At 43.9% G+C, this 24,408-nt stretch overlaps 2 protein-coding genes across 2 annotated transcripts in view; both read left to right on the top strand.

Moving 5' to 3' along the window:
* MEGF9 (multiple EGF like domains 9) overlaps window positions 1-4,102 on the top strand; it is a 94,899-nt gene extending 90,797 nt beyond the window's left edge. The window contains exon 6 of the mRNA XM_037059159.1: window positions 140-4,102. Coding sequence (XP_036915054.1) covers window positions 140-591 — 452 coding nt within the window. The 3' untranslated portion in view covers window positions 592-4,102. The remainder of the gene's footprint in view (window positions 1-139) is intronic.
* Window positions 4,103-18,072: 13,970 nt separating this feature from the next.
* CDK5RAP2 (CDK5 regulatory subunit associated protein 2) overlaps window positions 18,073-24,408 on the top strand; it is a 165,893-nt gene continuing 159,557 nt past the window's right edge. Inside the window, exon 1 of the mRNA XM_037059158.1 lies at window positions 18,073-18,296. Within this exon, the coding sequence (XP_036915053.1) occupies window positions 18,241-18,296 (56 nt within the window). The 5' untranslated portion in view covers window positions 18,073-18,240. The remainder of the gene's footprint in view (window positions 18,297-24,408) is intronic.

The raw sequence follows: 24,408 nt of genomic DNA, 5'->3' as shown, positions 1-24,408 counted from the left end.
TTGTTAACTTGCATGACCTCGAAGCAGAAGATCGTGTCAACATGCCATATCAACGTCCACTCCCATGTTACTTCCTTTATTGTTTCTTAAAACTAGATAATTTTGTCTTTTACATTTCATTCTCTGTTTTTATTTTCAGAAGTTATTGTTCCAACACCTGAAGGTTCTACCATTTTGGTTCCCAATGCCTCTTTGACCACATCAGTGCCCACCCCTGTTACAAACAGTACACTCACCCCCACGACCCTGCAAGCTATCTTTTCAGTCAGCTCTGCTGAAAACAGCACTTCAGCTCTAGCCGACGTATCGTGGACCCAGTTTAACATCATCATCTTGACTGTCATCATCATTGTGGTGGTGCTGCTGATGGGATTTGTGGGGGCTGTCTATATGTACCGGGAGTACCAAAACCGGAAACTCAATGCCCCCTTTTGGACCATCGAGCTCAAAGAAGACAATATCAGTTTCAGCAGCTACCACGACAGCATTCCCAATGCGGACGTGTCGGGATTGTTGGAAGATGATGGCAACGAAGTGGCTCCCAATGGGCAACTCACCCTGACGACCCCCATGCATAACTACAAAGCCTAAGGAGCCAGAACTGTTCTCCTGGATTGCTAGACCACGTGCTTGCTAAGACAGCATCGGACCCCGAGCCAGGCAGAGCCCGGGTAGGATCTGCTGAGAAAGTAAAGGCATATAGTGCATTGGAGTTTTCAGGTGCAAATTCACAGTGCACTTAGCCTATTACTCTTAGTTTTCCCATAGAGATCTGAAGTAGTCACTGTCAATAAGGGACTTGATGTAAAGTATATTTTTGTACAAAACCACATGGGAGGCTAGAAAGGCTGAACTCCATAGTGCAACCCTAATCCACTTTGACCTCCAAATAGACTCCTCGGGAGTGTTCACTCAACCAGCGGAAACAGGATGACGGATGTGGAGGGGGAGAGGACTGCCGGAAGGCTTCATCTCCATTCCTGAAACACTTTTTTAAAAGAGGGTCCGGGATGGGATTCAGTTTTCTGTACTAGATAAGACATCATTGAGGAAAAGCTGATGTCTGGGCTGTATCACAATGAACAATCTTGATTGTTTCTGGAACAGGAGCAGAAAAGTCCCAAGAAGGCCTTTAGAAGGGCTTGATTTTTCCTTCTAGAATTCTTGCTCAGTGATAGCATTAAAGCACAGAATAAGCTAATGGTACAGACAGGAAGGCAACATCTGGGAGCAGGAAGCTGATATAGTCCTCCTTAGGGTCTCAGTGTAAATGATAAATTATCTAAAAATGAAAAAAATAGTCCTGCTTCTAGAGAAATAAGGTGTATATAGTTAATGTAGCATACCTGGTCGGCATTGTATTTGTATCTATTTGTAAAAAAATCATGTCATATTTTATCATCTAGAATGTATTTGTACAGAAGTTAATGGCATAAGAAGAAAATATGGGGGTTGGTTAAAATAATGTAAAATAGATGGCAATATTGCTAGAGCTGGGACTCTGGTGAGCATCAGTCATTTTTAGTCCCTCTTTGGACACTGTTGAAATTTATAAGAGGTTGAATGTTTCTGATCTTTCTTTCCCTGCTCCTTCTAAATGTAGAGTTTGTTCTTTGACTTATTATAGATTCAAGCAATAGATTTTGCAGTCGGGGATTGGTAAGCGGGACAACAGGCTGTACTCTCCAAGATACTCACCTAATTAGACATTAGCCACTCTCTATATTTTATATAGATTAATGTAGAACATATCCTCATTAAAAATGTTTTTAATGTAAAAGATGGTCTTCCAAAGGAATTAGAAATATTTTAGTACTACAAGAAAAAGAAAAGCCATCCTGTCACTTTGCATCCGGTTTTCATGCCTGTGAAATACTCCCATCCGCCCCACCCCAACAACAAAAAAAATCTCCTGCATTGGAACATAGTCTGGCACTCATATGCCATGAGGTATGCACCGTCTCTCTGCAGTGCTACAGTTCACCTGTGTTCTTGTCCAGTTAGGGGTGGCACTGTAGTTGTGTGCATATGGTTAGCCCTTGTTTTTAGGTACATTTTTTTCCCTGAGGCCATCTACTATTGCTCTCATCTATTTTGATATACGCAGACAGTGGATTAAAGAAGTCAGGAAAAGCAGCCAGATGACAACTACAGATATTTACTAGAACAGCAAACTGTCAAGTGGTTAGAAAAAGAATAAAGACTTCTTAGATCTAGGAAATCTAAGTTGGCAACTTTGCCAGTTTCCCCAGAGGAAAACCCAGAATTTGGCCGCCCCTCTGAAGGAGACCAGTAAGTTGTTCTCAGGGTTTGGAGGTGATGCTCCGGAGGATGTACAGGCGGATAATCTACTTCTGGCAATCCCAGGTGCTTCGGATATTTGGCCATTGCTCATGAGAGTAGAGATTACGTTATGTTATGTTACATTAAAATAAATTAATATTTCTGTAGGCCTTCGTGGGTTGCAAAAAGCATCTTCCTATATGTTTCTTTTGTTCCTCACCACAGCCCCCTGAGGAAGTAAGTAATTGCTGTCCCTATTTCATAGATGAAGTTAAATGTCTTGATTGAGGCTACACAATATGTCATTATTAGGCTTGAAATTAGGACTCCTAACTCAGAAGCACATATTACTTCAACTATATGCTAATGCAGAGATTGCTTAGCCACAGACACAAGAAGGCTGAGAAGAGGAGTCCCATCTGTGAATGTTTCTCGATTTTTAAGGACAAGATACCATTCAGGGCCATATGGCTAAGAAGGATTTTGTGGAGAGAACACAAGAAGATTACTATCTGAAGCCGGAATTGGTGATATAAAAATATCAGTTTGTGCTCCACTGAAGTGACCTAATCCTTCCAAGCAGGGACAGAGAACCCACTTTCCCCAGTGGCTGCCACGTGTGTGCATAAGATGTGCACTGCACAGTTTTACGGATTTGTGCGAAGTGGCATACCTGCCCCCTCCGAGCCAGGGGTTAAGGATGACGAGAAATAAACATTTGATTAACAGAGGTTGACACAATAGAGAAAGGAGTGTTTATTGGGATCTAACAGCCAAAGCCAAATAATCCAGATTCTGGCCATACAGAGATTCCTTGAAACAGACCTTAGAAGGTATCGCAAACATTGAATCACAAAGAATATTTACCTTTAAATACTTATGGATCATGTTTTTACTTTTTCCCAATGGAAAACAATTAAGGACTTAAACACTTAAAATTTTATTTCATGCCTCCACTTTTTTCTGGTGGAAATAATATTGCTTTAAAATTTAAGTTACTCATGGAGCGATCTGCCACCGAAGTCAGACTAGAGAACGAGTGTGGCACGTGTTCTAAAAACAGTCACTGCGCCATAGCACAGTCCTGTGACGGGGCGCTCCATGCAAACACCCCAGCAGTCCTTTACAAAGGCGCGTATTGGGGGGTTTGGTCTAAAGATTAGGAGTGTGTTTATTTTCAATTCAGACTCGTGTGAATCTTATTGATAAATGACAGATACTGCTATTAAATGATACTTTTTATCATCATTAATTCATTTTAGCAAGCACTGAAGCATTTCTGACCGTTAGATGCCCTAGGTGGTGGTATTAACTATGTCTATCCTTTCTTATTTTTCCCTCCATACCTCTACTAATCATATTTCTCCAGTTATAGAGGAAAATGATAAGAAAACTAAACCTTATTTATGCTAAGGTCCCATGGGCTTAATGTGTTACTCTTAGGGATACCTGAATTTTAAGAGAGGAGAACAGGACAGGGAGTGGAAGGAGAGAATTTGTAGAAGCATCAAATTACATGACTACTTTCTAGCCCCATATTCCCAGGAAAGCTGACAGTTAAAACAACACTCCCCCCGCCTCCCCACCCCGAGCTCATTTTGGTCAGCTGAGTTGGGCATTGTGGAGGCAAAAAGCCAAACAGCAGCACTTCCTCCTGACAGCCTCGATTGGGATCGGGTTATTAGATTACTTACTTACTTTAGTCCCATATTAGTTTTGGTAGGACATGTGGTGAACATAACACCCTTGTAATGAACATCTCCCGGTTCATACATTTTGAAGTATACAGATAGGAGCTGAATTCACACATCTCAAGGAACGCTCCCTGACAAAAGTTCTGAGAAGTAAAAAGCAACCCAGGGTAGCCTGTTAGAGTAAGGAAAGAGTTTCTGGTCTCATCCACGAAGAACCTTTGGTGTAAGGAGTTTGGAAGCTAAAGAGTTTGGTGTGTGCAGGGGAGTAATAATGGAAGGTTAATGCAAGTTTTCTCTTTAACCTTGAATCCAAGGGAAAAACAGGAAGAACACACTGATTCATTTGAAGAAGTCAAGTGATATCAAATGGACTAAAGGTTATGGATCATTAAGATGTCAGTGGCTGAGTGATGCTTTTCCAGAGGCAGTTGGGAACCTGTTTTATGTGCAGTAACTGCAACGCTGGCCCTAGAATGTGAGCCCAGGGCCGCAGACTTACGTTAATGCAAAAGCTAAATGATTTAAAGTTAAATTTTAATGCTAGGCACAAGCACTCTGTAATACCTTAAATTTCAGCCCAAGCAATTAGGGAATGTTTCTGAAACATTAAACTTGTATTTATGTCACTAAAATTCTAACACAAATTTTAAAAATGTGTTCTCATACCTATGCTGTACTAGGCTTCATGATGCATTTCTAAATTTGTGTATGATTTGAATATATAAAAGAATTTATACAAGAGTGTTATTTAAAATTATTAAAAATAAATGTATATAATTTGTACCTATTGCAGATTCGTTGTTTTTTATGTGATCAGAGTGGTTGGAAGTCTTCAGGTATATGTCCCAGATCATTCTTTTCCAACCACACTGCGAAATCTTGAACGCATTTGTTGACTGTGTGTTATATTGTAAGAATTTCCTTTAAAGAATGTTTTCCACTCGGGAATAAAGTGCCACATGAGGAAGATTTCCCCCTCTTAGAACAAAACAAAAACAGCACACCCTGAGGAAAAAAACATATATTGACACATATTCCTGTTTGCGCTTTTGCTTGTCCCCTCAGATCCATTGGGGTTTCCATGGAAATGTTATAGAAAAAATTTGCTCCTTTTGGATTTCATTCATGTAAAACATTTCCTTTTGTTAGTATAAATTTGAAGAGCCACAACCATGTTCTATGAGTTGATAACTGGTAATGAGAGTACATCTTTTTGTTATTTTAAGGTGACCTTGCAGATCTCTATTTGACAAAGTTCGGTGGTGTTTAATGGGATGCCATTTGGAGACCCCAAAGGTACTTTGAAAAGAAGAAAAATGGAGGCATTTCTTTGTGCTGACAGCTTTGTAAACTGCAACTGGTTTATTCAATGTCAGTCGTTGATATTTAAACTTTAAAACTCTATTTTTCTTTTCTAGTCATATGGGAAAACAAGTTTTATTAATTTATAACCCCACATTATAATTTATACTTAGGGCTCTATACATGTAGATCTATGATGTGCATGAATAGGGTATTTATTTTAAGAAAACAGAAAAATAAGCATGGCAGGAACCTAAGCAAATTAAAATTTCAAGAGAAAGTATATTATTCTAAAAATTTACCACAGCAAGAGGAAAAATATTACTTTTATATAAGAATTGTAATCATACTTTTGAGGAAAGTCTATCAAGTAAAGACATTTACTAGATTGCATTATCAAAATTGGTTGTATTCATTTTCCACAGAAGTATGAATGTTTTTAAAAATTACATATGCTTCACTAGAATTAAACCAGTAACTTCAAAGTAACAAGTATGCTTAGCTACACTTAAAAAGTTCAGTTAAATTCAAAATAACAAAATGTTTTTCATGAGACAATAGCAGCAGGAGTGTTAACTGATGGGCTGAAAGGCAACATTCTCAGTGAATGTTAAATCATAATTTATGGTAATTTTTCAAGGCAAACTGGTGAAGAAACTCGCAACCACGGTACAGGCTTCCTAATACTTCTGTTTACAAAATGAAAGCCGTCGGGCGATGTTAATTTTAAAATGTGTTGCCAGTCTGTGTCAGTAGGTAGGTTTTCAACCTTGCATGTTGAAGACCGAACTTCAGATAACTGCAGAACAGAACAGTCCAGACGTTTTCATTGTGTGCAGTAAGAGTAGGTTTGGGCAATAAAGGAAGTATTTGGAAGGAAATCTTCTTTTGTGGTTTCCTTTGCATTATCAGACCAACTGCCGAGGTCTCACATGTCAGTGTTGTTTTTCCTAGTCACTGGCCCAAGTAAGGAAGAGCCTTATCCCGTCCTGTTCGCTGCCATTTTCACACGGTCACGTTAAATTGGGTAGTTTCCTTTCTATGTCAGGTTATAGGATGTTTCTCTCCCTTTGCTGCTGTTTCTTCTATCTGTAACATTCGGGAGAATGTTTCTTCATTCTTCGCAACCCCCTGATTGAAAAAAAAAAAAGCTCATCAATCTGTAATTTGTATCTCCATTTTATCCAATGAATTCTTCTCTTATTGTACATATTTTGTGGTAAACACTTGTTATTTCGTGTCTCCCCCAGTAGACTGTCCTCCTCGAAGCCAGGGGCATTTGTCCCCTACCTCTGGTGTTTGGCACAGTGCTGGCACGTGGGCTCAGTAAATGGCGGTTTAAAATGAAAGGCACTTGACAGGTACAAGAGTTGGTGTGTGAACTTATTTGGCAGAGTATTAGAAAAAGTCATATTCAGGAGACGACAATATTTTTAATTTAACAGAGATATTAGCAAATGGGCATCAGAGGGTCTGAGAAACCATTGAAATTGTAAGTTGTTTGGTTTGTGAATACAAATAATTTGTGTGTGGGGGGGGTGTTTCTGGAGAATGGTCCATAACCTTAATCATCGTCTCCAAAGGATCTATAATCCCAAAGGACTAACAACTAACTGGATGGGGATTACTCTGTGTCTTTCAGCAACAAAAACTCTCCCATCGAATAAAAATCAGTTCAGCCGGTTGAAGATTCAAGAAATCCACTTCTGGGAATGCCTCATAGTGAAATGACCTAAAAAGCAGAGATTTCTGTGCAAAAAATGATGTTTTTCCCCCAAAGTTCTATATAAAGTCCAAACAAAGAAACGGACTCTAGGTGCTCAACAACAGAGCGTGTGCTGTTATGTTGTACGTCTTAGAGCATACACTTGCGGAGATAACACAGTCATTAAAAAGAAGGCGGAAGGCCCAGCCTGGGGTGGCCCAGCTGGTTCCACGTCGTTCCTCCAAGGGAAGGGTTGTGGGTTCGCTTCTGGTCAGTCAGGGCACGTGCCTGGGTTGCAGTTCTGATCGCCAGGGCACATATGGGAAGGAACTGATCCATGTTTCTCTCTCACACCGATGTTTCTTTCCATTCCTTTCTCCCTCCCTTACCAGGCCCACTAAAAAAAAGGAATAAGGAAGAATGATTAAAAACAGAATCAAAGTGAAGAAAAACAGGACATTTTAAACATGTGCATGCAATCCTAGTTCAGGTATATATCAATAGTTTAGAGAAACTCTTCTGTATATAGACCAAGACCCATGTTTCAAATTCTTCATTGAAGCGTCATTTGTTACAGAAAAATAATAATTGGAAACACCCCAATTGTCTGTCAGGAGAAGAATGTATAAGTTATGGTCTGTCCATGTCCTTCGAACATAATTTTATGCGGTAGTTGAAAAACGAATGAATTACAACTGTATACATCAATACAGATGAATCTCAAAAATGTAGTATGGAGTAAAACAAGTCAAAGAATATATACGATATCATTTCTTTTATGTAACGGTCAAAAGTGGGAAATGGAATATGTTTTTTAAAAGCACATGCATATGCAAGAAAACTAAAAATAAGGGAATGACTCCTACAAAAGCCAAGATGACTTTTTGGAAGGAAGAGGGTGATGCACAGATGACTCCAAAGGTATCGTTACTATGCTTTCCAAGGAACGTGTGAGAGAAGCCTCGGTGTGAGGGAGAAACAACGATCGGTTGCCTCCCATATGTGCCCTGACCAGGATGGAATTCACAACCTTTTGGTGCATGAGATGATGCTCCAACCAACGGAGCCACCTGGCCATGGCCATTGTATTTTTTTAAAAACTCTGTGTTTACACACACACACATATACTTTCGTATATATATGATGTTTCATAGTGAAACTTTTTAATAAGATATAAACTGGTAGAAAAAAACATGATTTCAACTATGTTGGAAAACAGAAAATGTTTGGAAGGAAATACCATAACTTGGTAATAACTATACTAAATAAAACAAATCCACTACATTTATTTCATAATGGCAAAAAAATCACTAGGAGGATATAGCAATCATGAATGTTTATGCAAGAGCTTCAAAATACATGAAGCAAAAATTGTTAGTACCGAAAAGAGAAATAGGCAAATCCACAATTATAGCTGGAGACTGCAACCCCCTCTCAATAATGTATAGAAAAATGTATAGACAGAAGATCAGTAAAAATGTAGAACACTTGAACAACATTGTCACCAACTTGACTTAATTGACACAGAACAGTCACCCAATAATATGATATATTAGAAAATTAAGCTAATTAAATATAACAACATATAAAAAAGATAGTACTTCATGACCATCTGGGGTTTATCCCATGAATGCAAGATTGGTGTAGTATTTGAAAATCAATCAATGTAATTCACACAGATCAAAAAAAATCATATGATAATCACCTCTGTATATGCAGGAAAAAACATTATCCAGCATTCATTCATGATAAAGATGATGAAGAAGAAAAGATAAGGAAGAAGGAGGAGAAGAAGAGACTATTAAGTTACCTGTTCAATTTGAGGGCTGGGGCTGTCTTCATCTTTTCATCCCATGGCCGAGCAGAGGCCTGGGTATCAAAAAGAGCTCAGTACATATTACGGAAAGAATGAGTGACTGAATATGTTGTGTTGTATGTCGTTTTTCACTGGTAAATGTGGCAAAGACATGTACTGCAGTTGGTAGGCTGTGAATTAGAGCAATCCTAACACAAAAGACAAATACACTGTTACTCTGGGCAGCACCAAAGTCACTTGTAAGCAGGGATGTTTTTGAGTGACCCTAGGAACAAGCAGCGTGAAACTTCCCTCTGTGGAATGGTGCTGGGGAGGCTCATTCCTTCCGAGCAGAGAGACCGCGCCCCGGCTGGACTGCGTAGCCTCAGACTCTGTGGCATGTGCTGACTGGGTAGGAAGTCTGCTGTGTGCATACTTTTGGCGCCCTCCCCTTCCTGCTTGTATTTTCAGTAGCTTCAGAAACAACAGGCTATAGTTCAGCTTTACAATTTCCCCAAACATTTTCGAAATGAGCCATTGTTACCTTTTCTTGGGGATTATCCAGCTTCATTTTAAGAAGCTATTTTTTTTTTTACCAAGAGATGAGATTCTTCCAGACAAGGATAAAGACATTAATGGTTGTCTATTAAGATTCTGTGTAGTCGAGATAATTATTTGGGGGTAATTAAGAAAATTGTATAGACTCCAATGGGCCATTAATCCCCAAAGGAATCTTGTGAAATGGAGGGGCCTTCCAATTCCGTAGCAAGGGTCAGGGTTTGACAACAGTGACATTTTGAACTTCCTATAGTAAAGATGAAAAGGCAGCAGTGTTGTCAGGTAATTGGTCCTGGGTACAGAAAGAGCTTTCTTGACTTACAATCTGTACCTCACCTTGTTGTATTAAAATAGATCATTAAGCCATTTAATTAAGGGTCAAAGTATCAGTTAAGTATATCACACTGGAGGCAGAAGTTCACCAGCAACCCCTGGGCTAAAGGTTACATTAGCAATTGGCACCTAATTAATTGAGCTGAGTTTCCCAGCAACCAACAGCACAGATTACTTAGCTATTACTATCCAGTTACAGGATGCATCCTGGAGTAACAGAAAGAAAACTTCTTTGACTGAGTTCTAAAAAACACCCACTTGCAGTACAGAGAGCATCAGCTTTGGACACAGGGATACGGATGCCAGTGCAGCTCTCCGACCACAAGACCTTCGTTAACCACAAGTTAACAGCTGGCTGTCAATGCTACTGTCCTCCCTGTAGGGGAGTCGCGGTGCCCACCTCTTAGGGCTGCACTGAGGTTAAATGAAATCTTGTATGTGAAGCACCCCAGCACATGCCATGTCTACATGAAGGACAATTCCTTTCCACTCCGCCTTTTATTTAAGACATCTTCAAGAAAAGCTTTAGAAAAATGCAGTGAGTGGAGAATTGGATCAGGTAGCAGGTGGATTGTTTTCTGACAATAAGGCCACTCCTGAGTTTGGGGTACATTTGGGATGACGTGAGATACACTTCGGAGTGGAACTACTGCTGCTTCTGTGTTTCTGGGGGGCGGGGTGCAGCCGCCTGGCATCCACAGGAGGCTGAGGTGGGCAGCACGGCATCTCGCAGGCATTCCTGTGGTCCCGCGGGCGTCACGGGAGTCGCCATGTTTGCCAGGGGGAAGTGGGCATAGCAGTACCCCTCATCTGGGGTTTCAGTTACCTGTGGTCGACTGCAGTATGAAGATATGAAATGGGATAGTCCAGAAATAAACAATTCATAAGTTTTAAATGCTGCGCTGTTCTGAGTAGTGATGAAATCCCCCACCATGCTGCTCGGTCCCATCCCAGATGTGAATTAGCCCTTTGTCCAGCATAGCCTCGCTATAAATGTTTCTGCCCGCTGGTCACTCAGTATCCGCTTCAGTTGTAAGAGAAGGCGGGGTGGATATTCACATCTTCTATTACAGTATTTTGTCATACAGGGAGTTGGCAAATGTCAGTTTATAGTTGTGAGTATATGAAAAAGTGTATTCTTGTATTATTATTTATTATCATACCATTTATTTGTACTACAACTGTAAACCTACTTTTGCCCACCCCTGTAATTGTTGTTTTATTACTATTGTTGTTAATCTCTTACTGTGCGTACATCAGGTACATATGTATGTATAGAAAAATAGTATATATAGAGTTTGGTACTATCTCTGGTTTCAGGCACCCCCTGAGGGGTCTTGACCGAACTGCCCGAGGACAAGGGGGACCACTGTACTGCGAAGTGAGGCAAGCACAGGCCTGCACGTTTAGGGTGTAATCTGTGCTCTTACACATTTACAGAGTAAACGGGGACAGGCCACTGAACATGTCAAGGTCTCAGGCTTTCTACGGGTACATCTAAGAGACTGACTTAAATGTTCTCTGTGAGGGGCTTTTTCCTCTTGTATTCTATTAGGTGGGGAGAAGAGAGTGTTTGGGATAGGATTGCTAATTCTGATTAAGATGGATTTGTTCATTCTTTCACCAACATTTATTAAACACCTATTATCTGCCAGGCACTACAATAGAGCACCTGGGGTACAGAATGAACAGTCCCTGCTCTCAAAAGAAGCCAGACACCAAAGAGCACCTACTGGGTGATTTCAAGTGCGTGAGACTCTAGAAAAGATCAGCCTTTGATGACCGAAAGTAGATCAGTGGTTTCCTGAGGTAGAAGGGAGACTGACTGGGACTGGGTCACAAGGAAACTTTTGGGGTGACGAGCAGATTTTGCATCTGTGCTGATACAGCAACACCAGCCTCATATGGCTATTTACATTTAATTAAGGTGAAATTTTAAAAATTCAGTTCCTCAATCACTCCAGGGTTCAACTCTATTGGATAGTGCAGATTTAGAATATTTCCATCGTCCTGGAAGGTGCTTTGGAGACCACTATTCTATATTTTTTAAAGATTTTATTTATCTTTAGAGGGGAAGGGAAGGAGAGAGGGAAACATCAATGTATGTTGCTTCTCGTGCGTCCCCTGCTGGGAACTGGCCTGCAACCCAGGCATGTACCCTGACTGGGAATTGAACTGCGATCCTCTGGTTCTCAGGCCCGTGCTCAATCCACTGAGCTACACCAGCCAGGGCCCTATTCTATATTTTGATGGTAGTGGTGTTTACATGGATATATAAATTTACCCAAACTCATCAGAATGCATACTTAAAATGGATGCATTGTACTGTATGTAAATTATATTTCAATGAAATTGGTTTAAAAGTCCTGCTCTCAAGAAGCTCATAGTCCAACAGTGGAGACAGTTAACAATTAGAGAGCTGGGTGAGTGCAAGAAAAGAGATCAGCCCGGGATGTTCTGGAAGTCCGGAGGTTGGGCAGCTCTCCACACAGGGTCCCAGAATTTTCTCTGAAACCACGGTTGGGGGAACTCTGGGAATTAGGGAGAAAGGGGGAAGGAAAGCTATTCTGATGGTCTATAAGAACCACTAGCACAGAGTTCCTTTGGGTGAGTTAGAAGAATATTCCTTCTTCGGAACAGACTCGGCTTGGGAAGCAGAGCACGGACTGGATTTCAGCCTCCCCTCCTCCTCTGGCCGGGCGTTCTCACGCAGGGCACAACCTGTGCAGCGAGCTGGTGGCCTGCCACCCAGAGGGGAGGGCACATGCAAAGGCAAAGAGCCTGACCTCCATTCCTTAAGGAAGCAGGTGCTACTGCCACTTCCTTGTGGTCCTTCCCCAGGAACTGATGAGAGGCAAGTTAACTAGCCTCTCCTGCAAGTCATAATCAAGACATCAATGTTTTTTCTAATCTGCAAAAGGTCCAGAGAGTTGATTAATTCAATTACCCTTCTTTGCTTCCAGCTACTGTTGGTTTACATATTCAAATGTGCAGCTGGGAAGGGTGCTGAAAAGCCCCTCCTGACACCCTGGAGAGTTGCCCCAGTGAACGGACTCTCTCACGTTCAGCCTGCGTATTTAGATGCACAGGGATCTGGCCGTGGTACCGTGGATGATCAGTTTAGGCAATGAGGTCATTTTCTGTTTTTATTGATGAGAGAGAGAGAGGGGGAGAGCTTGGTTGATTTGTTGTTCCACTTCTTTATGCATTCTTTGGTTGATTCTTATATGTGCCCTGACCAGAGATTGAACCTGCAACCTTGGAATATCAGGATGATACCCTAACGAGTGGAGCTCTCCAACTAGGGCCAGGCAGGGAGATCTTGATTTGGAACGTATCCAGGCCTTCTGTAAGTTTTAAAAAGTTCAGAATTGCCAGATTTGGGGGGTTTAGGTAATGGAGGCTCACATTTTATTCCGTCACTAAATTGCCGTATGACTTCGGGGAAAATTGTTTCATTCCTCTTGAGCTTCAATTTCAAGGAACTTGAAGGAACCCATGAAGGAACTTGTCTCTGAATTGTGGGAGACCATCAGGGGATAAAGAATGTGACATGGGCTTTGTAAATGGCGTTACATTAAACAGTGATTTTATTTTACTTCTGCTGGCCTTAAAAAACGAGGTGCTGGTGCCCACCTGGTGCGTGCAGGCCTGTGTCCTGCCTTTGGAGGCACCGCTCGTGCCTGTAAGACATCTTTCCCCTCCCCCTCAATCAGAACGACTCAGTCTCTCCTCCGTGTGCCCCTACAGTCTTACTGCTGTTTTTCTTATAACAAGAAAGTTTTTAAGATGTTTTACTTTGATTTATAACTACTTGCATTTTAACCAGCTTATTGAAGGCAGGATAGCAGTGACTCAGTGAAAGGCACTATGGTGTAGGGATGAAGAGTATGGGCACTGGATTGAAATCCGAGTTCAACTCCCGGCTCCACCACTTAGCTGCTGTGTGGCCAGGCCAATCCCTGTCCTCTCTGAGTGTCCGTTCTGTCAACTGTAAAGTAGAACAAAATTGGTCCCTGTTTTAGAGGGTTACTGTGAGGATGGAATGTCAAGTCCTAACCGTGTGTGACACACAGAAAAGTCATACCAGTTATTCATGGAATGTCAGCGACGAAGGGGCATCATTGTTGCTGTCCGGTGAGTTTACAGACAAGGAATTCAGCCCAGAAAGGTCACCTGGCGGGTCCAAGATGAGATCGTGGTGAGGCCAGGTACCCCGTCTAGCCCAATAATACACATGTTGTTCCCTTTGGTGGGGGGCATTTTACACTCCTCTTCCCACCTTGAGGAAAGTCAGAGCTTTGAGTTAATTCTACAAACTGGCCTTGAGCACCTATTAAGTGCATAGCCTGGGGCCAGATGTTGGGCCTACAAGGCATGCTGTGGAGGAGACTGGGCGCTCACTGGGAATTGGGCCAGGCCTGCTGGGAGAGTTCTTCGGAGCCAGTGGGCAGGGTGGTGTGCTAGAAAAGTGGTGACCTTGAGACCAGGCAGGCCTGGGGTTGACTCTTGACACATCTGTGTATTCAGAGGGCCACTTGGCCAAATCTAGGACAAATGTATAACACAAGAAATAATGGTAGTAATAGATTATAACCCATAAAATAAAGCAAACATCCACAAGTTCATGTGGATTTAAATAAACAACTGAATAAACGGGGGAGAAAAGAAACCTCTTCCTTACATTAGAATTCCAACCAATAAATACAGAAGGCATAATAAAAATAGGAAATCACCAAGTGGGAAATACCATTGTCGTGATTGTTTTGGTCAAGAATTGTCAATAGATGATAAAATTAGTGGGTGAAAGTGTGAGTAAAGACAAGCTATTTACATAGTCTCAACTGTCACCCTTAAGACTCTTATTAATTATAGGACAATCGTAATCTTATCAGGAGGAATCTTGGCAGATACCACCTTCCTCAAGAGAGTGGAGTTAATGCCACCAATTAGTGAGGCACCTGAACATCCTCCGCCCCTGATAACCCGAGAAAGGCACAGCGTCACTTATTCTTGTGTTATTAATTTGTGTTATTCTCGCCACCAGAGCGTAATCTCGATGCAGTCACAAGGAAACACATGAACACAAATTAAGAAACCTTCCATCAAATAACTGGCAAGAACTTTTATAAAGTGTCAATGCCAGGAAAGAAAAAGAGGCAAAGACGAAGGACCTGTCCCAGATTGGCAGATAGGAAGGAGACAGGACAACCAAATGCAGTGGGCTGAGGGAAGGGGCCCGGAGGAGAAAACTGATGAAATGCCAACAAGGGCTGTAGTAAACCGTATTGTATCAGTGTAATGTCTTATTTTTGCCCGCTGTGCTATGGTTATGTAAGGTGCTAGTATTTTAGGACGCTGGGTGATGGCAATACAGGGAACTTTTTGCAATTTTTTTTTCTGTCTGCAGTTATTTGTAAATGAAGTCAAAAAAAGAAAGGGGAAAAGGAGGCCTTTGGCAAATGTCTCCTCCCTCTGAGCCTCAGTTTCCTTATCTGTAGAGCAGGGCAACAATTCTAATCTACTTCACAGAGCCAGGAGGATAAAATGAAATAATGCAAAGTGGCAATATGTATGTATTTATCCTATAAAAAGGTATTCTTGCTGCTAGGGGTGGCAGCCCATGTGTCACGATGAGATACTTGAGCTGCTAAACCTTCAGGAGGGTGTGTCCTAATGAGAAACATCTGGCTGCAGGCTACTTCCTCACAGCCATTGGATATGACCTTGCCTATGGAAATAATAATGCCAGCTTTGTGGCTGGGTGGCTGCTGTCAAAGAGATGGCGCCAGATAGCCCAGACAGCTGGTGATAGTGACGTCACCTCTGGGCTTGGCAGAAAGAAAGGCCGTGGTGAGACAGAGATGGGGCAAAGGGCTTTGTCCCTGACCATGAAAACAGGAAAAACAACTTCCCAAATAGCCTATCCTTTGTACGACTGATTCTATTTTCAGTTCCCAGGGTCGCTAGAGGGTTTAGCACACAATCCAATTTTTTGAAAGGGGGGATGGATTAATCATAAGGAGAATGCCTCACAGGCTCTTATTCCTTTATAATTTCCAAAGTATCTAATTAGATAATGCAGCTGTGTGAGCTCAGCATTGTCTGCCCTGCTTTACACATGGGAAAACCAAGGAGAAGCAAGGGGAAGAGACTGCAGGTCACAGGAGGTGAGAGGGCTCTCGGTGGCAGAATTCAGGTGCCTAGACTCCCAGGCCCGCCATTAGACTGTCCTCATCAAGCTTCACCTCATGGCCACCTCAAAGCAGTTGCCTAAGGAGTCTGCTGAACACACCCATGAACTACTGTTCTCTGGATGTGCATATCGTCTCTTAACCGTAAATTCTAAAGTGGAGAAAAAGAACCAAGCAGGGAAGACAGGCTGCCTGAAACAACTAGTGCTTTGCAGTTTAGAGAGACCTGAGCTCAAATCCCAGCTCTGCCACTTACCAGCTGTGAGACCACGAGAAAGTTATTTTTACTTCTTTCAGCCTCAGTATTCTCATCTGTAAGTGACATGGGGATAATAGTGGACCCGCTCCAGAACGTAAGACTTCTTCCTTGTTTCCTTTCTCAAGAGTTTCATCTGCTGGGTGGAAAGTTAGTTTCTACATTTGAGAAGTGATGATTTGTAACCCAGCCTCCCTCACCAGAATACAGTTGGTTGTGCGTCAGTAGCACTGGAAAAAAAAAACCCAAACACCAAGGAATAGCCTTCAGAGCTGTGAGGTCCCGAGACATACATCCAGTCCAACCTTTTTACTTTACAGATGTAGAAACTGAGGCCCAGGGAAGAGGAGCAGTTGGCCAAACATCACAGAGAGTCAGTGGCGGAAGCAACTTCCCTGCTTCTGGACACACTCATCTCACCCGGTGAAGTCAGCACTGTCGGGAACTGTTGATTCCTGGGCTTCAAGCACCGCGCCTTCCCTGGAGCCAACTGGTTCCTGCCCACTCTGTCTTTCAGGGTGTTATTTTATTGCTGATTCTGGGGGTGGTTGAAGATCTGGAAAAGGAAGAGGGACAGGCACAGGCGTGAGTTTTATAGGCTTCACGAACACAGGAACACACACACACAAAGTGGGGAGAGAGTGTGAATACGGCAGAACTCTTTGACTGAGCTATTATAGGTATCTCAGGTCCTCCTCACCTTCTTGCAGAATAGGTTTTAGGGCAATTTTCCAGATTGATTGAATCATGCAACATATATTTTTAAACACCTGTTGGGTGGCAGGCACTGTGATATGTGTTGGGGATATAACAGTAAACCATTCAGAATACAGTCTTGGTTCTCATGGAGCTTCCAAGAGGACTACATTAAAAACAAGCAACCAAAAAAAAAAAAAAAACCCAAACAAACCACAAACACACACACAGAAGTCTATACTTGCAAAATGTGGTAAGTGCCACAGAGGAAAAACAAGAAAGGGCTTGATTTAGTTAGAGGATTAGAGAAGGCCTCTTTTGGAAAGTAACACTTAAACTGAAGAATGAAAAAACTGAGACTGAGGGTGGACTTGCACATCATTAGAGGAAAAGTCACCATCAACCCACTTACCCGTCTTTTCAAGATATTTTCATCCAGGACTCTTCTGACAGCTTGCACACGAAGGTAGAGCAACCTTGAGATTGGGAGACGAAGGTTGGGTCCTCTGGCCAAGCTCTGCCCCAATTATCCAGATGTTTAGTGATGGCTCTGTGCTTTAGGAAAAGCAGCGGGACTTTGCAGAGTCCCGACGTGGTTGGCTGGCGCCACGGACCTGGCTCCAGTTCACAGGCTTTGTGTGCATGACTTTGGGAGAGTCATTTCGTTTCTCCCGGCCTCAGTTTACTGATGTTAAGTGCATTTGAGCCCTAAAGGTAGTAAGGGGTCACTGGGTGCGTCTTGAGAGTAAGTGTTGCTGACCACTTGGCTTATAGGAATGAGCTTGTTTTAAATGAAGTGTGCAAATTACTACTGGGGTTGGGGTTCTATAGGTAAGGATTTTTCTAAAGGGAGACGTAGAGGATTATGTGATGAATTTCAAGTCAAGGAGGAAGCAAGTCTTTTGGAAGAACACAGTATAAGGTTCGTGGTCATTGTCCTGGAAAGCACAAAGCAACTTACGAACTCTGAGGGTCCGTGAGTGGCCAGATCGCCAACTCCCGCTTAAAATAACGGATCACGGCCAGCTTTAGCCCTCAACAAAGATGGAGCCTTTCCTGGCCGCGGCTTGACTGCCCTCACCAAATATGGCCACCAGACTGTCTTTCCTTAGATTTGCTGGCCCAAGGGCGGGTGTTCTGCCCCTAGTTAAGATGGCGCCCACCCGCGCTTCTAGGCCTGGCCTCTGGTCTCGGCCGGCCGGCTTCACGGCACGCATCTCGTCGACCCCGCCTCGTTTCCGTAGGAAGAAGCGCCGAGAAAGATGGCGGCGGCTGCGGTTTGAATTCCAGCGGCGCCGCCAGAGTTCCAACAAGAGCTTCATTGGAGGGGGCGGAGACCTGGAGAGTCGGCCGGGTCGCTACCGCGGGGGGGATCCAGTGGTGCCACCACCCACACTAATGCCACCACCTCCTCTGTGTCTGTGATGGACTCGGTGTTGGAAGAGGACGTCACCCTCCCGGGGACGCTCAGCGGCTGCAGGTGCGGCCCGGGTTTTGGGGGTTCGTGGTAACGAGCACGGGGTTCGGGCCGATGGGAGTTTGCGCCAACAGAGAATTGGGGTTCTTCCGGACAGAGGCAGGCGCGGGTTGGGATTTTTTGCAGGGGGTCCCTTTGGGAACCCACCAGCTGATACTCAGTGTGGAGGGCTGGGGGTCCTAACCGGCACCACACTCACCTTTCCTATTTTGGGACATTCTTTGAAGAGGACAGGTAAGGGATTCTTTAAAAGAGCGGGAAGAGGGGGACCTCTTGGAGTGTGGCCATTAGGGGGAGCTGGTTGAGGGTCAGGACCCTGAGGGTACTTGATGGTTCATTCTGGTTTCGGGGTTTGCTTTCAGTACGGGGAGTGTAGTTGCCCTGTCCAGACTTTGCGTCTGGGGGTCACATAGTGGCGATGAGACTGAGGCAAAGGACTGCAGTGATTTAAGAACCTTGACTGGAGTTGAACAGATTTGGATTCACATCCAGTCCTTTAAACTAACTAGCTGTGTGACCTTCGTAGAATGGCTTAACCTACTTTCCCACCTGTGAAATGGGGCTGGTGGAAAAGCCACTGGGCAGAGTTGGGGTGAGGATTAAAGAAGGTGCTTGTGCAGCCATTTGCTTGGCAAGTGTAGTGCCTGGCACGTAATCAGTGCCTAAAAGATGGTTGTGTTGCTGTCACCACCATCATCATCATCATCAGTATAAATTAGGGAATAGTGACCAGGAGTGGCCTCCCAGTGGGCCTGTCCTGAGGGGCTGTCCGAGTCCATATTGCTGGTGCAGCCAGGGTCTCTGCTGATGGGAAGGCCGGACAGAGCCTTGCACCACTCTAGGGCTGGGGCCCTTTGGGTGTCCCGGACTCCTGGTTGGAGCCTGGGTAGAAGGATGTGGAGGAGAGCCTGGCTGAGACCGTGTAGTGTTTATCCAGGTCTGCTAGGGACAGGCTGCTGACTGAAAGGGTAACCATATTATTTGGTGTGCAAACGTGGTGGGCACCTTGAAGAGTGAAATGGGCATAGTTAATATTGATGTCTGGACAGCAGGCGGAAACAAGTCCTATAATGAGCAAACCTGGACACAGAGTTACTTTGTTTATTGGGAATCTGCTGTGTACAAGGCAGAGCAAGGCCCTTTGCAGCACCTGCCTGCTTGGGTCCTGTGGTAGTTCTTCGTGTCTCTGGCATGACCTGTCACCCAGATTGCCCTCTTTTTTCCTTCACATCTCTAATATTAATGTACTACTTCCATATGTTGTCATTCTGACCAGTAAGTTCCTTTTAGAATGTAAATCTGATCATCAGTTTGCTGATTTGTGTGTTTAATGGTTCTCATTACCATTAAGATAAACTCTATCATCTCAGATTGCGTTTCTCATCTCAGTGCCAGTTGGCCAGACCTCGCTGGGTTTCAATCTCAGAGCTGTCACTCAACAATCCTGTGACTTTGGATAAGTCACCCTTTGAGCTTCAGTTTTCGTCATCTGTAAAGTGGGTGAGATTAAAAAGGTTAAGCCCAGTGTCTGACCCAGGGTAGCAACTCAACAGGTCATGAAGTATTGTCCTTTCCCTCCTCTCCTGGACTTTGCAGGACCCAGGGGCTGCTTACATTCCTGGCAATGACTCTTATTCACCGGCTTCAGACCCTCCCTGGCTCCTTTCTACACTCAGTATGAAATGCTTTAATATGGCTTCCAGGTCCTTCCTAAGCTGGCCCCATCTACCTCATAGCCTCCCTCCTCCTCCCTCTCCCGACCGTGTCTCCTCCCCAGGCTCTTCCCTCCTCCTGGCTGCCTGTTGAATGAGCTTGTCTTGTTTTTCTCTACTGCTCGGCCTGTGCCCTTGCTGGTCTTCCTGCCTGGACGGCACTCACTGCACCCCTTTGCCGTATTAATGCCTGTTAGTTTTCAGGTCTCAGTTCAGATGTCGTGGCCAGGAAGCCTTCACTGACATGCGCCCACCCCCACCCGGGCTCTCCGTACTCTTCCAGCTGTCCCATCCATCCCTGACCCTACCTCAGGCCTTACTTACCTCGCTGAATTTCACTGTCCAACAGAAATATAACTTGAGCCTCATCTGTAATTTAAAATTTTGTAGTAGCCAAATTAAGAAAAGAAAAAGAAACAGGTGAAATTAACTTTAATAATGTATTTTATTTAATGGAATATTTCCATGTATTATCATTCTAACTTGTAAACAACAAAAATTATTAATAATTACTAAAATTATTTTACATTCTTTCTTTTACCTTACTGAGTCTCTGAAGTCCGGTGTGTAGTTTCCACTTGCCATACTTCTCAGTGTGGGTTCACCAGATCGGGTGCTCCCTGTGGCTGGTGGCTCCTGAATTGGACAGCGCAGGTGTGCTGTCCACTTGTCCATCACCCAGATCAGACTCTGACCTGTTTGAGAGCAGGGGCTGTGTTTTGATCATCTTTGTAACCCTAGTTCCTAACCTGGTATCTGGCTTGTAGTGGGGCTCAGTAACTATTTGTTAAGTCACTGAGTAAACAGCTACCTTTTGACACTGTTACCTGCTTTGTATGGTGAGGGTACTGTGTCTCAGGGATGGGAAGTGAACAGGTCCGGGACCCACAGAAAGTGCATGATTGAGCCAGGATTTAATCCAGGCCTCCTGACTCCAAGCCTGGCTTTCAGTATGCCGTCCTGCCTTCTGACTAGTACCTATTCTGAGAGGATTCTGGGAGAATTTTATAGAACTGCTGGTACTTGAACTGGCCCTAAAGACTGGCAGAAATATCCAGAGAGATGGGTTCTCCAGTAGGTGGTTGTAGTGGAAGAGAAGAGTCCATAGAATGAAATAATCTCGTCCTCTGGTGATATGAGCACTCCTCTGCTTGGTGATTTCCAAGCTCCAGTTCTAGAGACTAAACTAGAGTCCAGTTTGTTCTTAGACTTTCGTTGAGGTAGGTTAGCGTGCGTCGTTCTCTCTGAACCTGATCATCTGTGGGTGCCCCGAAACACTCCCACCCGGTGGGACTTAGCCCAGATCCTGGGCCCAGGAACCTTACCACTGAGACCCTGTACTAAGCCCCACCTGGGGCGGGGGCGGTTGAAAGAACCTGGGCTCTGTACTCAGATGACTGGATCTGAATCCCACTTCAGCCAGTCACGAGTGTCTTGCTTGGGTAATGTACTTAACCCTTCTGAGCCTCAGTTTCTCTTTGGTGATTTTATCTGTGTAGCTGTTATCTGATAATATCTATTTTCTCTGGATGTCTGTATAGATGAGTGGAAGTTGTATGTAGCCTGGCACCTACCAGGAGTACATTCAGTGGTAGCTGTTTTTCCTGTATTGCTACCATGGTGCAGTGTTTCCTCCGTGCCCACCATCCTGGGTCCATCGCTTTGGTTTCTTGCCTGGGATTCTGCCTGTCCCTGACTGTGAGCTTCCTAAGACCTGGGTCCCGCTTGTTCATCTGAAGGTCCCTCCATTATGTGGCCACTAAGTGCTTGCTGTCTGCTTAGGGGCAGGCCAAAAAAAGAAATGTTTTCTGATAAGTTTGTACTTTGCTAAAAGTTTGTACACAGTTGGTTCTCTAGCAGTCAAAAGGTGCCGTCATGGAATTTTGTAGAAGGAGGTTGAGAAAGGGGTGGTGGAGTGAAGTTTCCGGTGAAGGCTGACCTGGGGTCGGGTGCCGCGAGCCTGTGAGGTGGGAGGAGAGCCCTCCCGTCCTCACCCGTGTGAACTCGGGGGGCTGGGGCGCCCTGGCTTGTGGCCCATTGCGTCTTTAGACCCAAGACCACGTCTGGGACGTAGTAGAGGCTCAACACATATTCGTTGAATGAATCAGTTTTGTTGAGTCTCTGTCTGCAAAGACAGATACCGTGTAACTGCAAGTCCCGTGTGCAGTCGTGAGATGCTGCTTCGTCGTCACGGAAATAGTGCTGATGGAGTGTCAGCCGGTGCAATCTTTGTGAAGCACGGTTTGGTGTCTATTAACTTTAAAAATGTGCCTGCGGGTTTTTTAATAGTTTTATTGAAATATAATTTGTATGCCATAAAATCCATCCACTTAAGATTACTATTTAATGATTTTCCAGTATTTTTACAGTTGTGCAACCGTCACTGTAATTTAATTTTAGAATATTTTCATCACCCAAAAGTACGCCCATTAGCAGTTGCTCCCTGGCTTAGTTAGCGTGGGCTGCTGTAAAAAACAAACAAACAAACAAACAAACAAACAAACAAACCATGGACTGTGTGACTTAACAGACAATGGAATTTATTTCTCATTGTTCCAGAGGTTGGAAGTCCACGACCAGGGTGCAGCATGGTCAGGTTCCGGTGAGACCTTATCCGGGCTGGAGACCGCTGACTTTTCACCGTGTTCTCCCGTGGAAGAGAGTAGAGAGAGGAAGCAAGCTCTCTTGCCCCTTACAAGGGCACTTATCCCATTCAGGAGGGCTCCCCCTTCATGGCCTCATCTACTCCTAATACCATTTTCGGAGGGGAGGGTTTTGGCATGAATTAGGGGGAGCCCACCATTCAGCCCATAACACTCCCCATTTCTCCCTGCTCCCCACCTCAGTCCTGGGCAACCACACAGTGTACTTTCCATCTGTAGAATTTCCTGTTCTGGATGTCCCGTGTACACAGGCCCTTACGGTGTGTTGTCCTTGTGAGGGAGACCCACCTCACAGCCTGTGTCAGTCCTCCGTTCCTTTTTATGGCTGACAGTAGTCCAGTGTGTACACAGGCCACTTGTGCTCGTCCATGCATCGGTTTGTGACATTTGTGTGGTTTCTGCTTTGCTGACTATTATGAGTAACATTGTTATGAACATTTATGTGTGTGCAAACTTTTATCTGGACATACGTTTTCATTTCTCTCTACTGCTGGGTCCTGTGGTAACACTGTGTCTAACATTTTGAGCAGGGGACTCTTTTCCGGAGTGGCTGCACCATTTTCTGCTCTGATCAGCAGTGTGTGAGGGCTGTTATTTCTCCACACCCTCATCAGCACTCGTTATTAACAGTCTGTCTTTCTTATTGTGCCCATCCATGGAGGTATGACATGGTGTCTCACTGTGGTATTGGCTTGCATGTCCCTAACGACTAATGATGTTGAGCATTTTTTCGTGTGCTTATTAGCCATTTGTATATTTTCAGATCCTTTGCCTATTAAAAAAAATGGAATATGTTTTGGTCCAGCAGTCCCACTTCTTGTTATCTAGCCACAAGCAGTGCTCACGCATGCGCACAAGGAGAGCTGTATGAGGATGTTTGCACAGCGTTGTTTGTAGAAGGAAAACTTGGACACAAGTTGAGTCACCACCAGCGGATTGTGTAAATACAGACCCTCTCAGCCGTGTCTTTTGGACTGTGACCCGCCGCTGCTCACGGAATCCAATTCCACAAGTTACAATCAGAATTTTATAAAATGGAGTCGAGCAGAATAGAAAACATCTCAAGAGTTAAGGGTAATATGTTTTCTTCTATGGGTTGTGGGCAATGTGTTTCAGGAAAGAGTGCTTTAGAATGCTTTGTGGGAGTTAAAACCGTTGAGGGAGAGCCATTCGTACCGTCGTGAAAGTATCATTAGGATGCATTCAGCGAAGGAAAGATGCTGCAGAATAATTTATAAAGTTTGATTGCACTGACTTATTTTTAAACCACAAAATAAAACTGTGTCTCTGTCTGGGTGAATACACAGATGAAGGTCTGGAAGGACAAGTGTCTTGCTGACAGTGGTCGCTGCCTCTCAGGAGGGGCTGAGATGGCAGTGTGGAGGAGTCAGAGAGAACTCGAGGCTCATCTGCGTTTTGGTCTTTATGTATTTCTTCTCTAAGGATAAGTCACACAGAATGACGAACGTTGAGAGGCAAACAACAGGGTACTGGTTGGTGTAATTGTTTCTTGAAAGTGATGTCCAGACCCCTCCACGGCTCTTGTGACGCTGAACCAATGAAATCCTTGGGTCTTGTTGGCTCTGGGTGTGACTGGACGGTTGTTGCTGCGCATACAGACCCAGAGAGAGAGATCGCTCCCATTGGGGGGCCGGAGAGCAAGACAGGAGGGTGGGATGGTGAAGCTCAGGTGAGTGTCCATTTATTCACTCAACCAATAGTTGACAAACGTCGGTCGTG

Source organism: Sturnira hondurensis, unplaced genomic scaffold (assembly GCF_014824575.4).
Source record: "Sturnira hondurensis isolate 20B ecotype Veracruz unplaced genomic scaffold, ASM1482457v3 Scaffold0010448, whole genome shotgun sequence".
NCBI classification, from domain to species: Eukaryota; Metazoa; Chordata; class Mammalia; order Chiroptera; family Phyllostomidae; genus Sturnira; species Sturnira hondurensis.
Note: the sequence above shows the minus strand (reverse complement) of the source record. Positions and strands in the feature narration are given on the sequence as shown.